The sequence below is a fragment of the Kwoniella pini genome, chromosome 10 (assembly GCF_000512605.2).
Source record: "Kwoniella pini CBS 10737 chromosome 10, complete sequence".
Lineage (NCBI taxonomy): Eukaryota > Fungi > Basidiomycota > Tremellomycetes > Tremellales > Cryptococcaceae > Kwoniella > Kwoniella pini.
In genome coordinates, this window is record NC_091725.1 from 1,342,807 (window position 1) to 1,365,722 (window position 22,916).

Consider the following 22,916-nt stretch of genomic DNA (forward strand, 5'->3'; position numbering starts at 1 on the left):
AAACGCCTGAATAATCCATTTCTAAGCAGTTTCACCATCGCTTCTGTGGAGGTGGAAATTTATAATACTGATATTTTTATACTATGGCATGTGGAGGTTTAAGGGGTATAAAAAAGGCAATCACGATGTATTTGCAAGCTTATTTACCCTGAAGACACTCGATCTGGAAAGGATCTGTACGAGTACTTGAGAGATTCCCAATGACATACAAGCGATTCCAATCGAATTCTGCTTACCAATTTCTTTATAACCCGAAAATTAAAATAAATGGTGGAGGTTGACAATTCTCTTGGCTCTAAATAGCTTAATAAGCGAAATCGTCGATTCCAACCCAAAGCCTCCACAATTATCATACGGGACTTCATCAGATTTACAGTAATACGCATCATGCATTCTTCACTTATCGTCACTCTATCAAAACATCGACCAGCGAATATTGACATCAAAGAAGAATAGGGGCAAAGGTCCTTGAGACATTCTCGTATCGAGGCGTTAACGTGATCATCATAATTGGATTGGCAGTCTCCTTTTCTTAGCTTTGCACTTCCCACCCGATGTGGTTGATGTTCCGGTAGCGACCAAGTTGATAGCCCCGATACCGCTTGCCGAAGTCGAAGAAGGGAATGTAGTGGTCGACACGATAGATGAAGTAGAGGTGCCGGTCTTGTGTGAAACGCTGGACGAGGCTACAGAGATGGAAGAGGAAGAGATTCCAGAGTTAATGACAGATGAAGCAGATACGGTGCTATTGGCAGCAGCTGGTGCTCCGTTGCCTGACCAGACTGGGTTATTCCCAGGAAGAGCCGGGATAGCACCATGCTCTCCGACATCCTAGATCGTTGAGCTACTGTCAGTGATGGTATATAATAACTGGATGATTAACTAACCTCATCGATAAGGACACTAGGATCATCAGGTGTACATGTCCCACCACCGTTGTGAGTAAAGATCGGTTCAAGCACAGGACAATTCTCGATAGAAAATCCTACATTGCATGATTCACCAGCATCGAACACCTTGGGGAACAGACCTGTTGGCCAACCTGTGGTGAAGTCACCTGCATGCACGGATCAGATTTGTCAGTCGCAGGATTGAGATGAGGCCGCAGCATAGTCATCTAGAATATATGCGTCGGGTCGCGAATTGGAAGGAGTCAAGCGGATGGAGGATTTGAGCTGACTCACCGTGAAGCGAGTATCCAACATCATCTCCATTGGCCCAAACTCTGGCACCAGATTTGTAGTCGTAACGATCCTATGTATCGAATCGTCAATCTTAGTCTTGGCATTTATTCATGGCCGTACGAGCACTCACCGTGAAATGGAATTCATAGAATACTGAAGCATGAGTCACATCAGCACGACCGGACGCAAGTGGGGTGTGATCCATCACCTACAACTCATTATTCGTTTAGGATGAGTCGCAGGACATGGACCACCTGAATCATGTCCACCCGAAGCGGGATAAGCAACATGTTTACTACCTTCTAACCAGTTATTCACGCCATCCCTATTAGATCGTGATTGCATGTCAGCCGTCCTACCCGGTGTATGAAAATTCATGGACTATTTTGAACTGACCAGCAATTTGGGAAGAAGATATTAGCTCGCAAGTCATCTGGACAGCTGTACTCCGGAAAAGCTATATTTCTTATTATCAGCGACACTTTCTCATCGAGCAAAATGTACGTTCTCATGCTATCGACTTACCATGAGTATCAGCTTTCCCGCTCACTCCTAGACAAGTATAACTGATTGCAGCATTGGTATAATCGTTCTCGTCATATGTTGATCTTTTAGCATTGCCAGCTAACATCATGAAACCAGGTGGGAATTCATGTACTTCTTCATCAGGTTGTCTTCTCATAAGGTAATATGTATTTGCTCTATTCATCTTAAATAGTTCAAAAGTACCATTATCTTGTTTTCTATATAATTGGGGGGCCCAATAATTGGAAAGATCTTCAACGATGTTAGCTGTAGTGCATCTAATTCATTTATTATCAGCATGCAAAAATCATCAAGGCGGAAACAATTGATAGATAAATAAGACTTTCAAAACCTACTTTCCATTCCTGTTGTTGTCATAGGAATATTCATTCTTGAATGAAGAAGATCCTATCACTGAATGTACATGACTTGATACCCCTCCAGGAGATACAATAGGATCTAACCTTGTAGTGAACGCTGCCGTACCATGTTGTACTACGAAGAAACTGTGCGAAAAAGATTTCAGCGTCAATTCTGGCCTTTTGGAACACGGAAAGAGGGCGATAGCTCAAGCCGACGAAACACATACTCACGGATCGGCTGAGACAGATACACCTGCTAATAGCGCAACAAGGGCGAATAGACTTGACATCTCGATTTTCTATTGGAATATCCTGCTTATAGGATTCGATATCTAATGTGATGTAATGTAATGAACGTGTGAGAGCAAGAGAGCGACAGTGATTGCGACAAGTCCGAAGAGATGTTATTACGAAGAAGGGATGCGAGTTAAGATATTGAAAGAACGACGTTACAATGCTTCAAGCATGTATAATCCCAAAAAGCAATGCAAAAATGAAATACAAAGGAAGTGTAACATATGCATATACACTTATTGTAGATGACACAACAAACTCAACAGACTTGACTGATTTGTCAGCAATTCATCGAAACAGGATGAACAGAGCCAGGATAATGAAAATGCATTGTGATGAAACATGTTAAAGGTGGTCTTAGCGTAGGTTTAGATGACATATACCGATTGTTATATATTCCTTTGAAAGGATGGAGAACATTTCGATAGCCCAGACTTTGCTTTTTGATACAGGCACGAGACTAAGGGGAAGCTCGGATCAATTGGAAGATTGCGGATTAAATGCATCCAGAAAGGAGCAAATTACACATTAATTCGTGTGAAAATTCGTATATGAAACGCGATTTTAAGGGGTTTCGGACCGAAATTATGGTAATTTTATTTCAGAGCGTGACTGATCTTCCAGACCGCCGATAACGTTAGCGTTATCTGTTGTTCATGATCGGTTACAAATGCTCTTGCTTTCAATTTGACATGTATGCATCAAGCAATAGGTCTACAGATATTTCAGCAAATATGAAAGAAAGTACAAAGATAGAAGCATGCCCCGGAGAAAACCAAACAAAGCTATCAAAGCCAGAGGAAAAGCCAGAGATACAATGAAATGCTTCATGTGACAATATAGACTAATGAAGTTCACGTCTTTTATGTCCTGCCAACTTCGTACTTGTCGAAGTACTAGCCGAGCTTGTTTTGACAGTAGAAGACGCATTCTTGATATTTAATGTACTTTTGGCAGATGAACTGGATTTTGAGCTGGAAGTTGACGTAGTCTTCTTGGTAGTCGTTGAGGTTTTTGCAGTTGAATTTTGTTTTGAGGTAGTTGTAGAGGTTCTACTGGTACTTCTACTTGTAGCTTTCGAGGTAGAGGTAGAAGTAGCTCTACTCGTTGAAGTAGCTTTCGAAGTAGATGTAGATGCCTTTGAAGTGGATGTAGATGCCTTTGAAGTGGATACCGAAGCTTTAGAAGCGGAAGAGGACACGACTGCACTGTTCGACTTTTGGTAGATTGTCAATTTTGATGATCCTCCGCAATAGCCCGCAGAGTAGTCTAAGCCGTTACATGGCATATCACATGCCAGGTTATTATCAATTGCGGATAAAGAGGTTTTTGTCAAGGAATTACCGCAATAGCATTCTGATAATTGGCAAACTTATTGATCAGTATTATTGCTGAGCACGTCCATAAAATAGGCAAAGAGTATGCTTGATGGTCAGAAAGGACTCACCGACAGACCATTCAACTCCTGCAAGTGTATAGCCTTTCGAAGCACAAAAGTTTAGACATTTAGTAGGTGTCATCGTTTGATTCGTAGTGCTCGCAGCCGTCAAAGCTCTTGATCCGGAAGGTTCAGCTAAACATCCTACTTTCTTCCAGCCAGAAGGAACTGAGTGAATACCCAATATCAGTTTTAACTTCGCAAATTCGATAATCACGTACGCGAAGACTCACTGGGAATGGTAGAAGTGGTAAACTGGGCAGTCTCTTTATAATTAGGATCTGGCTTTTTCGGTCCACTTCGTCCCCATATAGGATTATTTCCAGGTAATTTAACAATCGGATTATTCGTACCAATATCCTATCCAATGTTTAACCTATCAGCTTTATCTTCACCATCATCTTCATGAGGTATAATCACATACCTCATTTACGATTTGTAACCCTGGATCAGGTGTACAAGCACTTCCATTTGTAGTCATGAGGGGTTTTAAAGGAGGACAATTTTCTAAAGAAAAATCTACAGCACATTGTTCACCATAAGGGAAAATAGTAGGTAAAAATCCTTTTGGCCAACCAAAAGTAAAATCTGCATGTAATGAATAACCAATATCATCACCTGTTGCCCAAATTCTAGATCCTTCTTTATATTCAAAATTATCTGTAAAATGGAATTCATAAAAAATTGATAAAATTCTTTTTGGATGAGTTTTAGGACAAGGTCCTCCAGAATTATATCCTTGTGAGAGTGGATATGCTACATGTGCGGAATTTGGTAAATATGTATTTACACCATCCCAACAATTTGGGAAAAATACTTGAGCACGTCTAAAACAAAACGATATTTCGCATGATTATCAGTTGAGTTATGATTATACATGCTTTATAAGATAATATTACTCACAGATCATTAGGACAACTTTGTGTTGGAAAAGCTCCAGTTTCACGTGCACCATTTACACCTAAACAAACGTATGAAATTGCATTATCGGCGTAATTTGAGGCATTATATGTCGTTCGAGATGGGTTTCCAGCAACCATCCTGAATCCAGGTGGAAAATCGTATACTTGTTCATTTTGACTTCCCCTCCTCATCTGAATTATTTTTTCGTTCATCAATATTTCCAAATGTAATGAAAAGTTCAAGTCCATTTTCCACTTACCAAATAATACGTATTCGCCCTATTCATTTTAATCAAATCAAATTTCCCATCGTCCCTTTTTCTGTATAATTGAGGTGTCCAATAATTTGAATGATCAATCGCTATATTAGCTGTTGTACACCTACAAAACCATACATCAGTCATGTTACCCAAAAATCTATTCATAACATGTACTCACCTTCCTGCTCTCGAATTCTCATATGTATAAGTAGGTTTGAAAGATGATGATCCCACAATTGAATGTACTGCATAATAAGTCAATTTTCATTCTTACATCTCTGATAATGAAATTAATGAAATTATATACCATGTGAAGAGATACCTCCTGGTGAGATTACAGGATCGATCCTACTAGTGATTATATCTGGACCATGTTGAATGACGAAGAAGCTGAGAGTGTGAATAATCTGAATGAGTTACTCATATCAAGACTAACAAATTGCGTACTTACGGGTCTGTCCAAGCTAATACCTGCTCCAATTGTAAAAGAATCAAGATCGAAAGTAGATTTGAAATATGCATTTTGAAAACCTTGGAAACAAAATTCGATAACGTTTAAAAATCAAACTTGTTCAATTACTGTTATACACACTGGTATTGAAAAGGAAAGACGTTGAGTTAGTCACCAACAAATACAATGATAAGTACGAAATTATCCAAGTCGAGTAGAAACAAAAGAAGGAGGAAGAAATAGTACGAATTTATAAGTCGATAAATAATAATCGTGTTGCATCGACATATCAACTTTAATCATTTCCACAAATTTGTTGACCGATAGGAAACGATAGCATATCGTTAATCATAAAGATCATTCAGGAAAAACAAAACCTGAAAAGTAAGACAAAGATCGACAAAACTGACAAGACGCGTCTAATTACCGAAAAACAAAAAAAAAAAGATAACGTTAACGTAAACTGTATACGCGTTACCAAAAAGTGCAAAACAAAGGAGCAGGGCAAGGGGTACAGGGCAGGGTGAATATGAAACTGAGATCTTAAATCTTGGTAATTCCTATCAGCACCACTTATTCGGCTGGCCTTTCTTCAATTAATCTCATTCGCATTTCGGAAAGGAATACTCCGATCCGCTGTGAATTACATCATTCAACCTGTATAACATCTGATAGTTCAATCGATATAAGAGAAATTCATAAAGACATGACACATCTTACTTATTCAGATATCAACTATAAATCGACCATCATCCAAACATAGGAAAATGATTGATATTTAAGTAATTCTTCATCAAGAGAACGTTATAAATTAGCTTAAAGCTAATTCTTGGAAATTGGGGTATATATGTATAAGAAAGAGAAAACTCGTATGAATTGAAATTGTATATATATGAAAGAAAATCATTGAATGAATTGTCCGTTTGTTTTACTTTTTTAGATCATGTTTATTCTTTTTGTCATCCGTTATGTATGCTAAAGTGTTCGTGTTCGTTTGTGTATATCTAAGACATAAAAGGTATTTTGAAAAATGTCATAATGCTATATGTCATAATGCTATATTGAGGTGATTTTGTTGATTGTATTTCAAATTAGATGACGGCGCCGAATGGGACGTCATCTGGTGTCAAACCAATCACTCCTTTGAATAAGAGTGGAAGGACGATAAGAGCGACGAATATAGCTTGTATCAAAACATATACGATTGAGTCTAATATCAAAACAGCAAGAATTAGCTACACGTCCTCGATGAACACAGGCAATGTCACTCACAAGTAAACACAATCTTCCTTCTTTGCGATCTTTGTCTGAAACTATAGATCGGTGGTCTAATTTGTTGCGATGGAGCCAACCAGAAAAGCATGGTAGCATGTAATCGATCAAAGTAAGGTATTAACATTGGTGGAGTGAGAAGGAATAAGAGTAAATGACAAGCGATGAAATCGGCAGAATATAATCCCATTTCAATTGTCTTGACAACAAATTCTCTTGCAGGTTGTGAAAGAGCATGAGATCCTAATCCTCTGTTAAACCATACACCAGTCCACCAAGCTCTGTTCGTTTCATCATGTTTGAATTCTCTTGATAGGAAGACAGCGATAAGAATCTTGAAGATACACCTTTGAACTGAGATAACAGCAATGATACCCAATACAGCGTGAGAAGTATCCCATAATTCCAAAAACCAGAGGAATTCGAAGAAAGCTATCATACCTACTACAGCACCGAAATGTGCTATAGCGGCCATTGTGGCTCCGAATTGATTGGTATAACTATTCAAACATGGTCCAAGGAATACCGAGATCAAGAACAAGGTGATGAGGAAAGCCATGTTCCAAACAATTGGACCGAGGGCAATGATAGCGATTCGGAGAAGACCAGGTTGAGTTTTACCGTCAACGGTGAAAGATTTGACGAAGAGGTAACAGACGACAAAGAGGATGGCGAGACAAATGGGACCTATGATTTCACCAACAACGATAGCCTTCCATGGTGCTCTGGGAGTATCGGAAGAGAGCTTTTCAGAGGGTAAACCAAGTCTCTTTCTCTTGAAACCAGTGATTCTAGTTCTTGACAGTCGACAGTATCCCACCCACGAGTTGGCGTGTGTTCGCGAGTTGCCTCTTGACATCCATCTAAGGAATTCCCGATAATCAATAATGAAATCGGAATACGAAAATTGATGAGGGTTGAACAAGAATGGCGCAACGCATAAACCAACAACGGTGATCCAGAAGTAGATAAGGTGAGGCACAAATACTGATAAGGTGATGTAGAGCAACAGGATTAATGTTCGAAGACCAAGGTAGATTGATGGACCGGCAAATCGGGAGCTATGTAATGAGTTAGTCGACATAATCGCTTCACAACAAAACGATAGCAAACTCACTATAATATACTAAATGAGATACGAGTAGTAGCGAAACCTCTTCCGGTAGCAATATATCTAGCCCCACCGAATGTCAAGTTATTGATGATCGAGTGCATGTAGATTTGAGTGGAGAACACTTCGAAGACAGGTGAGAGGGATAAGAAGTGTTTGCACAATCGTAAGATGGCTCGGCCAGCACCTCTTTCAGTGAGTTCTGTGAGTGATCGATGGGATCATGTCAGCTCAATTACCGAGGTTTGGCTTTCAAAGACGTGGACTGACCTTGTACGAAAAGAGGAACGAAAGCTACCCAAAATACAATGAAGATGGAGATGATACATCGTTTGATCCACTTGAAGACAGGTTGCAAGTTGTAACAACCACTTTGTCCCGGTAAGATATCCCCCGACGCGTTGTATTTACAGACGACCAACTGTTTGTTAAGGGTACCGAGGAAGACAAGGGCAAGCATGAAGACTTGTACGGAACACATGACGAGCTAAGAGTAAATCGATGAGTTAGCTCTCACTTAGCTCAGTCGAACATACCAAGTCGACTCACGATGTTATTGATGTGGAAACCTGGATGACCATAGTAGAAAGTCAAGAATCTATCAATAGGTAATTGAGTACCTAAATAGTAATATTCTCTTGAAAGCATTTGTTCACCCATACCAGTTCCAATTTTAGTTTGGAAATTCAAGATAGTACCGAAACCTAAATCTCTTCCCTTACCACATTGATAATATTCTGAATGTTTAATTCTTCCACCTCTTCCGAAAGCCATCATACCGGCATAGATATCTTCGTTAAGATGTAAACCTTTTTGAGCTTTTGAAACACCTCCTCTTGTATTCATGTAAATAGCGTTGAGGAAATCAGGATGTCCATAATGCAATTTACCACCAATATAAGAGAGTGATCGAGCAGCCAATGTACCGAAAGTTTGTTCTTTACCAGCTGCGATGTCTCCCAAAATACCAATGTTCTCAGAGAAGATATATTCTCTAGCACCAAGAATGGCAACTGGGAATTTCTCGAATTGTTGATGACCATTTTGAGCATAAGGAGATTGGTTTGATACTCTAAATTCTTCAAATTCTGCAAGGACATTTCTAATCTTAAGACATTCTTCCAAATAGTTATCTTGATTCGCATCAATAAGTTGTAAGTATTCACCTCGATAGAAGACAATAGCATGATTTTGGTTATCCGATTTACCATCTCCTAAAATTGGGTTACCGGGTAATTCAATTCTGAATTTAGGTCTTCTTCTTCCATTAGGTAAGATTTCAGAGTGTCCATCAACTAATGCAGAGAAGATTCTAGATTCACCACCATCTTTTCTAGGAGGTTCCTCATCAAGATAAGCAATTTGAAGATCTGGGTAGGCTCGAAGTAAAAATTCAGCATTTTCGTGTTCCTCCTTGTTGAATTTAGAGTATCTTTGCATCGAGACAACGAATTTGAATTTTCTTCTTGCCATTCTTTCGAGTTCACGTTCAAGTTGGTCAGTGTTTCCACCAAACATTTGGACAACTTCAGGATTCTCGACTCGGTAGAGTAGTTTGATTGCCTTGGAATAGTTCATGAAACCAGATACAGTTCGATAAAGAGTTTGAGCACGGAGAGAAGCCCAGATTCGAGTTCGAAGTGTGTATTCAGGAGCAGCAGATTTGAAACCAATAGTGTAGAATGGGATATCATCGGCTTTCTTGGCTTCGGCTTTCTCATCACCTCCAAATGGATTACCACCATTGAACATGTTAGATTCCTCGGCTAAAATCTTAGTGTCTCTGACGAAGTTGTCCCACTCGATGGGGTGAAGTTGTTTGAGATATTCCAAAAGAGTGACTCGAGTATTTTGATCCTCTTCTCTGATAATTTCTCTGAGCGATAACAAGATCTTCTCGGAGTAATGAGGTACAAGAACAGTAAATGTTGGCATAGCTTCTACGGGGATAGGTTCAGGAATGGCAGTAGTAAGTGATTGAGCGAAGAAGGATATTCGTCGTTCGGCTTCTGATCCTTTAGGGAAGAATTCTGTTTTGACACCTTTATCCCCTTGAGAGATGAAGAACGCTGGAGCTCGAAGCGTTCGTTTACCAGGTTGATCGGATTGGACTTGGTGGTAGAGTAGTTTTTGAACGTGCTCGATTGATAAAAGATGTTCTCGGTACATTGAAATGATTACAGCGTTCCAAACTTGCGAAACCAGGACCTGCAGACGTGTATTAGCAACACTCGATCTGAAACACCAGATTTGAGACTCACCTTTGGCTTGTACTTGACTTCCATGTCGGCAGTGGCCAAAACCTTGGCGTAGATTCTCTTTGGCAATCTGGCGAAGATATCCGCCCAAGGAGTCCAGATGGACATACCAATAGCAAAAGATCGAGCGATCGAGAAAACAGTGTTCCAGATAACGTACCACAAGAAGGTATCCAAGAAGAACAGGGTCAAGTCCATGACGAACATGACTGTCAAAGCAAACGCAGCTTGGTTGGTACATAATCCAGTTCCGAGATATTTGTCGTGACAATTTTGCACTTTCATACCGACCATAACCTTGATGGGATCTCTGAAAGACAGAGTCAAGAAAAAGTAAGATTCAGTAAATTTACATCCGAAAATCAGGATCCAAAGTAAGAAAGAGGCAATCCGATTGTTTCGAGGGAGTTTGGGGTATGAAGCAGTAAAGGTTTGATTTGCCAAGTATTTTCTTGATTTACCGGCTACTCGATCTCCAAACATTCTTCCAGATGGCAGAGTTGCGAATGCTGCTGTCGCGACTACTGATACGAAGAATTGAACAATACCGAGGATAAGAGAGACTTGACCTGTTTGGTTCCAGAAGGCGATATAGATTGTGGGTGCACCGGTGATACCGAGGATGATGAGTAAGAATATCAACCGTCGAGTCAAATGCGAAGTGTTGTTCCATGTTGTAGGGATGTAAGAGAATTCAGCGAGAGTAGCGGCAATCATGATCAACGAAGCGACGGCACCACCTAAAGCGGTAACAGACCAAGCCATAGGTGTAGTAGCTTTGGTTGTTCCTCGAGCGGCGTAGATCGATGGAGCGTTGTAAGCAGTGTAAAACCAGAAGACGGAGATATGCAGAACCCAGATACGGTTGAAGTTGACGAGTAAATGGAGGAAAGACCGCTTTTCAAGGTAGGTCTTGAAAAACACCTTGTTCCAATCGATCCTGTCGAACTTCATGAATCGTTGAGCGGGAGGTATATCCACAAGTCGTGTCTACAAATTGTGATCAGCTAGAACACATAAGTGGCTGAGTAACAATCTTACCTTGTCATTCAATACAATCCTGCTGACACCCTCGGGGTACCAGAACAATTGATTGACATCGTCATAACCGATTGTTTTGTCATGATCATTCTCTCTTTTCAAGAATCTCCCATCAACAACTTCGTATCCTTGATCTCTTAAGAACTTGTACAAAGGCTTGACTACTGCTCTCAGATATAACCCTTCTGGTACAGCTTCTACTCGATTTTGACATTCGGGCGATCGATAGTAATCATCCGCACATTTGAAGATGAAACAAAGACATTCTGGCATGAATCTAACTTGAGCAGCTTCACCCCAACAAAGCAAGTAAAGGGCAACTTGACGAAGTCTATCATATTGGGACATGTTGTTCATAGCAGTTCTCCATCGGTTGGTAGCAGAATCAAGTGATTTTTCTTGAGCAGTGGCAGGAGCGGTTTTGCCTTTTGGACCTTTTCCTCTTCTCGCTACTGATCGAACTCTTGCTAAACCCGGATTGTTGACTGCACCAATTGCATCATCCAAATCGAGTTGAGAGGCGAAGTACCATTTTCGGTAATTCGCATGTTCTCCACCGATATAATCTGCATGTAATGTAAGAAGAGCTTGATTTGGTGACATTCGAGATGCTCTAGAATCGAGTTGAATCATGAGGAAATCGTATACGTTTCGAGATGAGTCTTTTTGGAAACCGAATTTATTGGCCAAGTCAATCAACACATCTTCGATCTCCTCTTTCGATAAAGGGATATTGGCTTCTTGAGTCCAAGCGGGATAAGGTTCTCTAGGTCGATGGCCATCTCTACTACCTTCAGTGAAAGTAGGCGTGGAAGCTCGCGAAGGAACGTATCCTTGTTGACCGTGGTATTCTGAACCATTGTAATATCCATCTATACGAGATCATCAGAGACCGTATGCTCATTTGAATAATGAGCGACTTACCATTCCCACTGTACCCACTATCACTCGCCCAAGTCTCGATACCTCTACCACCACCGATCATTCTTGCCTCCATTTCAGCATCGGTGTCGAAATGAGCGGCATATTGGCCACCTTGACCGGGAGGGGCAACACCTGCACCGGGATGATTTACCGCATCTGGATGACCGGGAAGAGGGGGAGCATTGTCGTAATTCAATTGATGACCGTTGAAAGGGTCAGATGAGCCGGAAGAATAAGAAGAAGGGTTATGTTTAGGTCCAGGAGGTGGGTTAGGATATGACATGATGGGGTTTGAAAGCTGAAAATAGCTGTTGAATTAGCGGGATTCCAAGAGTGAACACGATCAAATGAGCGCTCATGCAGCCGTCGTTCCATCCAAAGATAGATTCAACAGATGAAGTGGAAAATATGTGAATTCAATGTGATCTTCGTCACAACACTTCGACCGCCAAGAGAGTTTGCCGATGACAAGGCTTTTGCGTTGCGTAACCAGGATGATGGCAGATGTAAATTTCTCTTTTCCGGTAACACTCACCTTCAGAAGTCTAGAAGAAAGACGCCTTCTTCTCTACCAGCTAGTTCCTCACTTATCGATCGCGTTGGCGCGATTGTAATGATAGAGCTCTCCTGGTTATTGTAAAATTGCCGTTCCTTTGATTTCTGCTCTTTTCCTTAGTGAGATCAATGCGATGTTGACTTGTCTTTTCCGTATCGTCCGTCCAAAATTGTTATTTGATCTTTCACCACTTGGTGATGAACGGAATGCGTGAGTGTCGTCGAGACGCAGGTAAAGAGAGACGATGAAGAGACGAGAAATGAATAAATAAGAACCTTGATGTATGTAGAAGAAGATCAAGAATAAAATGAATTGTATAGTTAAATGTTTCAAGTGCGGTTTGGTGGTGTACGGTGTAAAGGTGTGTTTGATTTTTACTTGGTCGAATAACGCGTGAAATAATAAAAAGAGGGGTAAAAAGAGAGAGAAAGGATTTTATCTCTATAAACAACAACAATCAACTAGCCTGAGCTGGTTCACCTTTTCACCCCTTATTACCCTAACCACTCAAAACCCTGATAATAGAAAATATTCCTAATCATCGCATTGCAATTCTAATAGCTTCTTATATATCTTGATGACAGAATGCATATACGTTCTATCATTTATTCACCTCAAGCTGTGCTCGGGAAGTACATGCATAAATGATTGATTCCCTTTACATAGTTGTTTTTTATCATATTGTACTCGCAGTTGTATACGAGAGAGAGAGGGGAATAAGTAATAATAAATGTAATTAAATAAACAACGCAGCGGTGATTGAGGGTATGATAATAAACGTCATTATTGGCGTAAGGGGCTGTGTCCCAACCAGCTTTCATATTAACTGCATGCTAGGACCTCTTTTATAGAAAAACGGAGTTTCACCTTGTCTCCTTTACTTAATGTGGCACCGTTTTAAAGCAAAAAGCGGTGATTGCCGGATGTCACGTGGTCATATACATATTGAGGACGCGTTTGAGGTTTGTTATTGCTTTTATGATATGATGCGCATGAGTGAGATTATAAAAAGGTTCAATCTCATCTCGTATTAGCATGCATGACCAATGACTTCACGCATTTGAACAACGACACAATGGCATTAGTCGCAGCTCTGAATGATTGGAATCTTCCTTCTACTTCAGCTCAAGGTGCAAAGCAATACGAACAGCTCGCTCACGTAAGTTGATGAGATCAATGCAACTCGAGTCATTCAACTGACTTGGTTGTATAATAGGCATTACAGATCGCAGCCGAGTATATATACCCTCGAGATATCAGCACTGGTAGATCATCAGTCAAGCCACGTAAGCTCAATCGAGAAGATTCAATTATGTTGGAAGCTGATAGCGGAGAGAAGTCGAAACGCCTGAAGTGACAAGCGCATTTCACATCCTTTTGAGAAATGGACGAGGTCCAGCATTATACTCTGATTTCAAAGGTGAGTCTTCTAGAACTTTGCATAACACTCGATGGGTCTTGCTAACCTAACTTTCTTGGTCAGACGCGGTGGAAGCGAGATTTTACCTTATCATTCAGGATGTTCAAAAATATATAGATCGTTTAGGTTCATTGATGCCTGAAGATGAGGGCGAAATCTCGCCAATCATGTGTGAAATGTTAGAGAGGCTGGCAGTCTGGCAAAGAGCCTGGGGTGTGCCTCTGAGAGCATTCCAAGAGTGAGTTGAACATCTATCATGTTCGTTATTTCACACTGTGAAGCGTACCAGTGCTGACGAATAACAGTTCCAAGCTCATAGGGACATTCACAGCTTCATTCCATTCCCTCTTACACTCTCTACTTAGTCCGCTCTTTCCTGATTACCTACTCACCTTCTTGACCATATCCCTCAACTCTTTACCGAAGCACTTGCTGGATCCACCATCAATACCTCAACTTTTCCAATCGGTGCCAGTGAATTATCATAAAGTGCATCCCCCTTCTCCGCATCTATCTAGGTTAGGCATATTTCCGAGATACTCAGGATCGCTTAGTAAAGTAGCTTATAAAGAGATTGAAAAGATTGCAAGGGAAGAAGCTGGAAAAGGATGGGATGCAAGACGGTTGACGCGAGCTAGACAGAGAGTTGGAGATGGAGTTGCGAATTGGCTAAGTGGAATGTTTGAGGGTAAGTCGATTTTATAGTGCGATGTCACGAATGATTGGTCACTAAGGCCGGATGGTTCAAGCTAATGGACCATGTGTTCAGGCAATGAAACAGCTCAAGCTGCTCTTCGACCCATGTTTTCGAGATTCGACTATTACCTTTGCAAATGCTTCTTTGATATACGGTAAGCTGTCTTACCCCGCGCATCCTGACGGAGTGCAGCTGATAGGATTTCAGCGCCGATGAGTTATTCGACATCATCGTTGACTTTCCAGATTCGATGGCTGCATTAGAGGATCTCAAGGTGGGTCCCGACTAAGTGACCTTCTCGATTGATTATCTTCAAGCTAACCCATAAATCAGGAATGCCTATTCAAAGTTGATCAGCGTCTTGAGCTAGTCAACAAGCTCAACGCAGCGTGAGTAATATCGAGCCAGAGGCCATTAGCTAGAGCTAAACCGTTGTTGTATAGTAACTTGAGACGTCTTCTACACCCGGGAGCAGAAACTAAATTAGTCTTATCGCTTTATATATCTACCATCCGATGTTTACGTATTCTCGATCCGCCGGGGGTACTCTTACATAAAGTCGCATCGCCTATCAGAAAACATCTTCGTGATAGACCAGATACTATCAAGTGTATAGTCGCTGCATTGGTGGAAGGCGAAGAATTAGGTGACGAGAATGAGAATGCAGGGTTGATCAAGGATGGAGAAGGGGATGATGGGATTGAAGATTGGTCAGATCCCAAATGGGATCCAGAACCTGTTGATGCCGCACCAGGTCAGTACTCTCCCATCAAGCTCTGGTTGATCGCTTCTTTGTCGTATACTAACAACTCATCCTGGGTTTGCACGCCTGCAGAGTTCAGATCAGGCAAAGCCGGTGATATAGTTTCCACCCTTGTTAGTATATATCAGAGTAGGGATGTCATTATCAAGGAGTTGCAAGTGTTGCTTGCGACTAGGTTGTTGGCGGTCAAAGATTACGATGCGGTCAAGGAAGTGAGTCTGGACAGATACTGCTTCGTATCTACAGGGGCAAAGGCCTTACTGACAACGGCCATGACAGATACGAACGATCGAATTGCTCAAGCTCCGATTCGGTGAACAAGCGTTACATGTCTGCGATGTCATGTTGAAGGATATGGCAGACTCGAAGCGGATTGATGATCATGTCCAAGGAGATATAAAGGTAAGACGACTCCACTCGTATCTTAGAATTGAGAAGCTAATCGATGCGAGATACTCCGAAGTCTACCGTCCACCCCTTAGTGATTTCCAAGATGTTCTGGCCGAGCGTACCAGGAACATCATTAGTCTTACCGCCAAAATTACTAAAGTCTGTTCGATTTCTGTTTTGATCTTGTGTCTCGCAACACCAACTGACTGACTAGGCTTCCTAGAGCACAAGTAGAGTACGAAGCTGCATTTCATCATTTCAAACCTGATAAACACCTTCGTTTCCTCCAATCACTAGGAACAGTCCATTTATCGATTGAACTTGAAGATCGAGTGGTGGAAGTCGAAGCGACTCCTATACAAGCATCAATCATTGAATTATTCGAAGAAAAGGAGATTTTAACGATTGGCGAGCTGAGAGAGGCTTTACAGATTACTGAAGGATTGGTCAAAGATGCGTTGGGCTGGTGGAGAGATAAAGGTGTGATCAAAGATATGGGCAGTAAGAATGGCTGGAAATTGTTAGAGGTTGCCGAAGATGAGGAGTTACAGTGATGTATGGCGTTGGGTTCAGAGGGTCATTGAAGTTTCAGGACTCAGGCTGAAGGACGTCTTGCACTGACACAGGTCACAATTTCCACGCACTGACTGACAATATCAAGCCATCTCAAAGTTTCTTATCTCAGATATAAAATTTGACTTATCATTGAAACAGCAATGTCGAAGACCGACCTCCCAGTCTAAATTCAAATACCACTTTATCAAACTCGGTCTTTCTCCGCCTTGTCAATGTTGAGATGAGTCATTTGCCAAAGACTGAAATCATATAAATACATGCACAAACCCATCGGTAATAATCTTTCTTTCCTTCAAGCTTGCTTCACTTTACTACAAATTCATTGATACTTATAATTCTCATTCTCGCTGGCCGAGTTCATTCAACTTATAATTCAATCCAGGAAACAACATCATCGATTTATAATCTTATTTGGTCTATCTAGTCAATCCATTTACTTGCTCTCAACAAACTGAAAGGACCAAATAGATATCATCAACGTTACCATGAAATTCTCAACGACCCCAATTTTATTAACTTCTCTCGCTTTGTCATCAACAACCTTCGGTGCACCTTTACCTCAAGTTCCAAATAATTCAGGTGGAACAGCTTCAGGATTTAATCAACAATCTATTGGAAATAATGGAGGTAAATCACCTAATCCAGATGATTATTCTGATTCACCTAGACCAAGTAGTTTAATAAATCCTTCAAATCCATTATTGAAACTTTCAAGTAATAAAATCAATCCTTTGAATCTTAATATTGATTTTGGAAATGATAATAAAGATGGAACAAATGCAAATACAGTTGATGGGTTAGGTTTAAATTTGGATATTGGTAATTTAATTGGAATTGGAGGTAAAGGTCGACCAAGTGAGTCCTTACGAAGCGAACTCATGCTGCTTGTTTGTCTGATTATTGTTCGTAACCAGGTCGACGACAATTACCTCAAATTCCATCACCTTCCAATCCTACTATACCTACAAACGCAGCTATACCTACTTCGGTACCTATGATTCCTCAAGCAGCTAAATCTGGATTAAGCGTTTCGGACGTAACAGGTTTGACCCAAGGAGTCGATGCTTTGGGATTGACTCAAGCGCAGGGTATATCTAGTGGAATTAACAGTCAAGCTCAAGGTGTATTAGGTGGGACTATAGGACAAGCTCAAGGATTGCTAGGTGGAATTACAGGTCAAGCTACTGGTCTACTTGGTGGAACAGGCCAAGCTCAAGGGATATTAGGGGGAGTCATTGGTCAATCTCAAGGCCTCCTTGGAGGAGTAACGAACCAAGTCAACGGATTACCACTTATTGGAGGTTTACTTGGTGGAGTTTCAAATCAAGTCAATGGCTTACCTGTTGTAGGAGGTATCGTCGGAGGCATAACCAGTGGTGCTGGACCACTTGGAGGAGTGTCATCAACCGTTCAAGGCCTTACGAATGGAGTACCACTTCAAAGTCTGACTGGGACTATCGGTAGTCTAACCGGTGGAATACCTTTACAAGGCTTGACAGGGACTGTCGGATCTTTGACCAATGCTTCACCACTGCAAGGCTTGACCGGGACCATTGGTGGCCTTACCAATGCCTTACCTTTGCAAGGTCTGACAGATACCGTCGGCGGATTAGCCAGCGGACTTCCACTCCAAGGTTTGACTGGGATGGCTGGGTCGTTGACAAATGGAACACCAATTCAAAGTCTCACCAATGGTCTTCCACTTCAAGCTGTAACTGGAACAATTGGAAGTCTCACGGGAACCGTACAAGGCTCAGCTTCGCCGGCACCATTGAATGACCTCACACAACCTCTCAATGGAGTGGTCAGCTCTTCTGCCAATTCAGCCGATACCGTCAACAATCTAGCTCAAGCCGTCAACTCAACTGCCACTCAAGCACTGACCTCTCCTACTACGGGACTAGGCAACGTCGTCCAGTCTTTGGGTCAAAATACCTACCTACTTTCTTCGGGTCAGATACTCAGACTCGCTTCTGATATTACTCCTGCCTCAGGCCTCACTGCTCCAGTGCTGAATAGCTTGCGAACAATACAAGTTGAAGGTAAAATGTATATCATCAATCCTGCGGGTCAAATAATCGGCACTTTATCTTCACCATCTTCAACAATTGGCCTATATTCCAACGACAGTAATTCTGATGTCGATACAAATGCAGGTGGATTGGACAATAGTGGAGAAGGATGGAATAATCCTTATCCAGATCTCACACCTTTAGGAGATATACCAGATGCTACTGCTCTTATAGCTTCTCAAATGGGTGGTGGAATGATTCCTAGCAATTCTGATAAATCTTATTTACAATCTACAACTCCAACAAAAGATGTTGTGCCTCAACAGGATTCCGATCCATCTCAGTCTCAAATTATACCCCAACCTGATAGTACGTGGGGTCAAATGACAGGATCAAGAATGACGACAGCTTCGCCGATTGTTCCTTCCTTTATACCAACAGCTATACCTACTGCAAGTCTAACAGCTGTCCCAACAGCTTCTACGACTGCTACACCCGCTGAAGGATGGGGAGAATGGGTTATAGGTGTACCTTCTGCTATACCAAGTTCTTTCACAAATCAATGGAACGATGATGGGGCTGTTGGGAGTGACATGGTTCCCCAAACTAGTACCGGGCTAGCTTAAAAAACGCTCAAATGGGTTTCCTGAATGGTTATTTCAACGTAGCGTGTCCGTCTTGTACATAGGAAATGAATAATATTATGCATTTATGGAATTTGTTGTCAATCATTACGGTAAATAGTCGTTTACCACAATCGACCAAACACTTCCACAAATGCCCTCTTTCATAAAGTGTAAGATCATTCAGGATTTATGAGTGATCAAGCGATCTCTTTCCGACCAACAACTTCACCATCCACGATTTCATGGGCATCCAAGAACTTGATGGCTTCTTTGGCGGCCTAAAAGGATCAAGATGGTGTCAACTGGAAATCTGCGATCCACTTACATGAAGTCACTTACTTTGTATCCAGATCCCAACATGCCACCGAAAGTAGCTCCCATTCGATTGGCTCCATCAAGTTCTGAATACTTCCAAAGTCAACGAAAGATGCTTTGGAACCTTTTCAAGTGGTCGACAAACACCATCATTACTTACCGGAAAGTTCCATTCCACCAGTAATCAAACCAGGGACGACTTCTCTAGTACTATTGACGATGTAATCTTCAGCAGAGTTCATGTTGAGCTGTAACGAAGTGAAGTCAGTACCTAACATCATGTCTAACGGTCGTGATGGCTTGAACAGAGCAGAAAACGTACAGCTCTCATATTACCCAATTTCTCTACCATACCAGTAGCTACTAATCTCTTAACTGAGAAAGCACCGAATGGTCCACTATGATTTTGTCAGTGTAGGACATAATGGCAAAAAGAGCAAGAGCACATACTCGTGGCCTGCGAATGAGCAAACAAGGGGAGCAGTAATTGTTTGTGGATCCATGCCTGCGGTCAGCAATCTATCAGTACTCATCTTTTTACTATCCGGTGTTGAAGAAATGATTGGAGCAACGTACAGCTTTGAAGACCATGAGCGAGAGTAACCAAAGTCCTATGATCAGGTTCAAATCAGCTCAGTTCGAGATCACAGATTGTGTAACAATTTTACCAGTTCGATACCACTCCAGCTACTCTGACCCCAGTTGGACTGGAAGGATCGGCTCGAGTGATAAGATCTTCGACAGCGGTGGCGTTGTACACTATAACCACAATCAGCACAATTGCATGCGTTAGATCAGTCAAACTAACACTTGACGTTGGGAAATTGGAGAACTTTAGATAAGATTGTAGATGTGAAGAGGGCTGCATGCTTGACGACAACCTAGAACATATCTCTGTTCGATAAGCGGTGAGGTATAACATCATGAGGTGTGTCACTACCAACACTCACATAATCACCTTCATCTTCAAAAGGTACTCCAACTTCTTCCAAAATCTCATGAGCAGGTTTTCTAACAACCATAGCAGACATCAATTGGCCTCCTAACCAAGCCCCTCCACCAGGTGCTACACCAGCTTCACAAATAGTTATTTTCAAGTCTGGTCTTTCCTTAGCTAATGCATAGGCACACGTAAGTCCAGCACTTCCGGCTCCAATGATGACTACATCAGATACAGCAGTTCTGTACAGATCATCTCCATATCTTTTAGTCATAGCTCGACTAACTTGCCATTCTTTGATAGGAGCAAAAGTATATCCTCCTTCCCAATCTACCTTTACATCTTTGTTTGTAGGTATGATGTTGTCAGCATGAGGTGTAAAATTGATACTCTTGGTATCTGATGAAGGTGGTGAAAGGGGAGGTAAGATACCAAGACCCATTTTATCTTTCTCTTTAAGAGCCATTGTCGGTACGCTATTGACAGTTCGTAAAAACGCGATTGAAGATTTGAATGAATCAGTCATTGTCACTACAATATATTAAATATCAAAGTTGTTTTTCAACAAATTGTACCCAGGATGAATTAAGAAGAACAGAACGGACCATGTACATTAGTACTTTTGTTAAGCAATATATAGTCATGCATGTGCATGCATACCTACAAGGCCACATACGGAGCTACTTTCTTAGATCCGGAAAGAATTACGAGAAATCGCGGAGCTGATTTTTAGATCCGGATAAAATAGAAGATAGATAGGCTATTTTCAGCTGAACGGAGTGCCGCTATTCGAAATTCGCAGTTGACATCATGAGAGCATAGTGTATAGTTGGTTATAATTAGATCCCCAAAGGAGTCGAGTGTAAATTGAAGGCTGAAGGCCCGATGGGACTATTTGCCCCAGATGAGCTTTATGAGTGTGGTTGCGGAAGAATTTTCACGAGGTAAAACACCGAGTACTGACGGCAAGATGATACAACGATAGCGCAGATCGAATCCCCAAAAGATCAGCAGCTTCCCACGCCACTACCAAAACGAAGGAACGAGAAACGTGCGATATTCTGTGAGGTGGAGTGAAGGCTTGTGAGGAGTGGACGCTTTCAACTTGGCACACCAGGCTTTCAGATCTGCTTTTCGTCGTTCGGACGCCCAATCCTATTACCTTGACTTGTCACGCCGATGCTATATCACCCGGCTCAGAGACTGGGTACGTCTATCACCTATCAGACGAGTGCATGTCGATTGTATAGCCGGATTTAAGAGAGGTATAAGCATGATCCGCCGGGAAGCTTGTCGACGGGGAATGAGTGGACTACCGCTTGTTTGTAGATCCGCTTTCCTGTCTTTCCCTCATGTACGATCAGCCCCGGCAGCAAATGACTCAGCTCAACATGTATGACTCGTGGCATGACTTGCTATTCGTCTCTCAAGAGGTCCGGCTTCAAACATCGGTTCAGTAAGAAAGATGACTGGAGAAGCCGCAGAATAACGGCACGTTGTAACAGCGATACTCGCAATGAGACCAATGTCGAAATAACCTGAAGGGCGACATCATGTTCTAAGACGCTGATTTAGACTGGTTGACCTTTGTAAATTTATTCGTGCATTTTCAGAACGCCGAATAATCAGATTATAAGGAGTTACAATATGCGATACAGGAAGGCCAGGCTGACCAACGGGAAGATTATAAGGTATACTACCAGGATATTAGCCTCTTTTTGCATTGCAAACAAGCTAAGTCCAAGACTCACAATTCAACATCATATACCATCACCCTTTTTCACACTACGCGCAGAACTCCTTATCGAAGCTGTATCTACGGGCTTCAACGCGTTCTTCAAACCTTCCACAATTTCCTCATCGAGTTTCTGTGTTTTGGCTTCTGCTTCCCATCTATCCTCTATTGCTTTTCTCTCTTTGTCATATCCGCTCTTTCTTTCTAAACTTAGCTGCTCTAACGATTTGATCCAATTCTCCATTTGAGTTCTCTTCTCAGATAACTCTTTTTCTAGTTTATCTCGATGCTCTGTAACGTTTTTCAACTTGGTTTCTAAATCCGTTATTTTTGGATTTAATTCATTTCTGATCTTCTCCTCTCGAGCTTTTTCAGCTTCATCCTTTTCTCGCTTAGCTAATTTTAAAGCTTCGTCTTTAGCTGAAGCAGCACTATCATTATCTGCTTTTCTACCTTGACGTTCATCCGCTAGATCCTTCTCAGCATCATCTCGCTTTTCATAAGCTATTCGAGTTGCTTCTTCAGCTTCTTCCAATCTCAATAAAGTAGCGTCTAGAGCATTGGTTACATTTGGATAATCATCGTACACAGCTAAAAGCTTCTTCAAGTCAACGGGTTGTCGAGTCAACGGTGCAGCCGCTTGAGGATCTTGTCGCTTTGTGAAGATGGGCATCTTGACTTGAAGCTCGAGTTAGCAGTTAAAGAGACGAGAGAGGCCTTCTGGGTGGATATAATTATGCTGCAGATATTTATAAAGTGAAAGTAATGTTCGAACGATAACATATGGCATATATTCGTGCTGCATGCCGTATTGGTCATGTGACGTCATATTACCGTTCCCGAGTAATAGGCACGCACAGAAGT

The 22,916-nt window shown here is 41.5% G+C and overlaps 7 protein-coding genes across 7 annotated transcripts; 2 read left to right on the top strand and 5 right to left on the bottom strand.

Moving 5' to 3' along the window:
- Nucleotides 1-504: 504 nt before the first annotated feature.
- I206_107310 (uncharacterized protein) lies at nucleotides 505-2,361 on the bottom strand (the record flags this gene model as incomplete). Its single annotated transcript, XM_019156870.1, has 9 exons — nucleotides 505-831; nucleotides 888-1,057; nucleotides 1,185-1,254; nucleotides 1,315-1,337; nucleotides 1,397-1,509; nucleotides 1,581-1,641; nucleotides 1,710-1,987; nucleotides 2,066-2,215; nucleotides 2,303-2,361. The coding sequence occupies 9 exons, from the start codon at nucleotides 2,359-2,361 to the stop codon at nucleotides 505-507; spliced, it is 1,251 nt and encodes a 416-aa protein (XP_019009588.1).
- An 848-nt stretch (nucleotides 2,362-3,209) lies between these two features.
- Nucleotides 3,210-5,487, bottom strand: I206_107311 (uncharacterized protein; the record flags this gene model as incomplete). Its single annotated transcript, XM_019156869.1, has 9 exons — nucleotides 3,210-3,721; nucleotides 3,813-3,971; nucleotides 4,037-4,163; nucleotides 4,228-4,630; nucleotides 4,707-4,897; nucleotides 4,966-5,086; nucleotides 5,144-5,210; nucleotides 5,273-5,355; nucleotides 5,417-5,487. 9 exons carry the CDS (start codon nucleotides 5,485-5,487, stop codon nucleotides 3,210-3,212), a joined length of 1,734 nt encoding a protein of 577 aa, XP_019009587.1.
- Nucleotides 5,488-6,507: 1,020 nt separating this feature from the next.
- On the bottom strand, nucleotides 6,508-12,305 carry I206_107312 (1,3-beta-glucan synthase component FKS1; the record flags this gene model as incomplete). Its single annotated transcript, XM_019156868.1, has 8 exons — nucleotides 6,508-6,626; nucleotides 6,689-7,749; nucleotides 7,806-8,001; nucleotides 8,070-8,286; nucleotides 8,349-10,007; nucleotides 10,061-11,047; nucleotides 11,099-11,970; nucleotides 12,023-12,305. The coding sequence occupies 8 exons, from the start codon at nucleotides 12,303-12,305 to the stop codon at nucleotides 6,508-6,510; spliced, it is 5,394 nt and encodes a 1,797-aa protein (XP_019009586.1).
- A 1,348-nt stretch (nucleotides 12,306-13,653) lies between these two features.
- I206_107313 (uncharacterized protein) lies at nucleotides 13,654-16,402 on the top strand (the record flags this gene model as incomplete). The annotated part of the gene is made up of 13 exons (XM_019156867.1): nucleotides 13,654-13,737; nucleotides 13,795-13,864; nucleotides 13,918-13,998; nucleotides 14,062-14,236; nucleotides 14,304-14,686; nucleotides 14,768-14,849; nucleotides 14,903-14,969; nucleotides 15,029-15,084; nucleotides 15,139-15,449; nucleotides 15,531-15,670; nucleotides 15,738-15,860; nucleotides 15,922-16,007; nucleotides 16,072-16,402. 13 exons carry the CDS (start codon nucleotides 13,654-13,656, stop codon nucleotides 16,400-16,402), a joined length of 1,989 nt encoding a protein of 662 aa, XP_019009585.1.
- A 507-nt stretch (nucleotides 16,403-16,909) lies between these two features.
- Nucleotides 16,910-19,062, top strand: I206_107314 (uncharacterized protein; the record flags this gene model as incomplete). The annotated part of the gene is made up of 2 exons (XM_019156866.1): nucleotides 16,910-17,279; nucleotides 17,339-19,062. 2 exons carry the CDS (start codon nucleotides 16,910-16,912, stop codon nucleotides 19,060-19,062), a joined length of 2,094 nt encoding a protein of 697 aa, XP_019009584.1.
- A 197-nt stretch (nucleotides 19,063-19,259) lies between these two features.
- On the bottom strand, nucleotides 19,260-20,783 carry I206_107315 (thiazole biosynthesis enzyme; the record flags this gene model as incomplete). Its single annotated transcript, XM_019156865.1, has 9 exons — nucleotides 19,260-19,340; nucleotides 19,402-19,463; nucleotides 19,538-19,625; nucleotides 19,700-19,775; nucleotides 19,828-19,882; nucleotides 19,954-19,988; nucleotides 20,046-20,136; nucleotides 20,186-20,258; nucleotides 20,328-20,783. 9 exons carry the CDS (start codon nucleotides 20,781-20,783, stop codon nucleotides 19,260-19,262), a joined length of 1,017 nt encoding a protein of 338 aa, XP_019009583.1.
- Nucleotides 20,784-22,077: 1,294 nt separating this feature from the next.
- On the bottom strand, nucleotides 22,078-22,725 carry I206_107316 (uncharacterized protein; the record flags this gene model as incomplete). The annotated part of the gene is made up of 1 exon (XM_019156864.1): nucleotides 22,078-22,725. One exon carries the CDS (start codon nucleotides 22,723-22,725, stop codon nucleotides 22,078-22,080), a length of 648 nt encoding a protein of 215 aa, XP_019009582.1.
- Nucleotides 22,726-22,916: the final 191 nt, after the last annotated feature.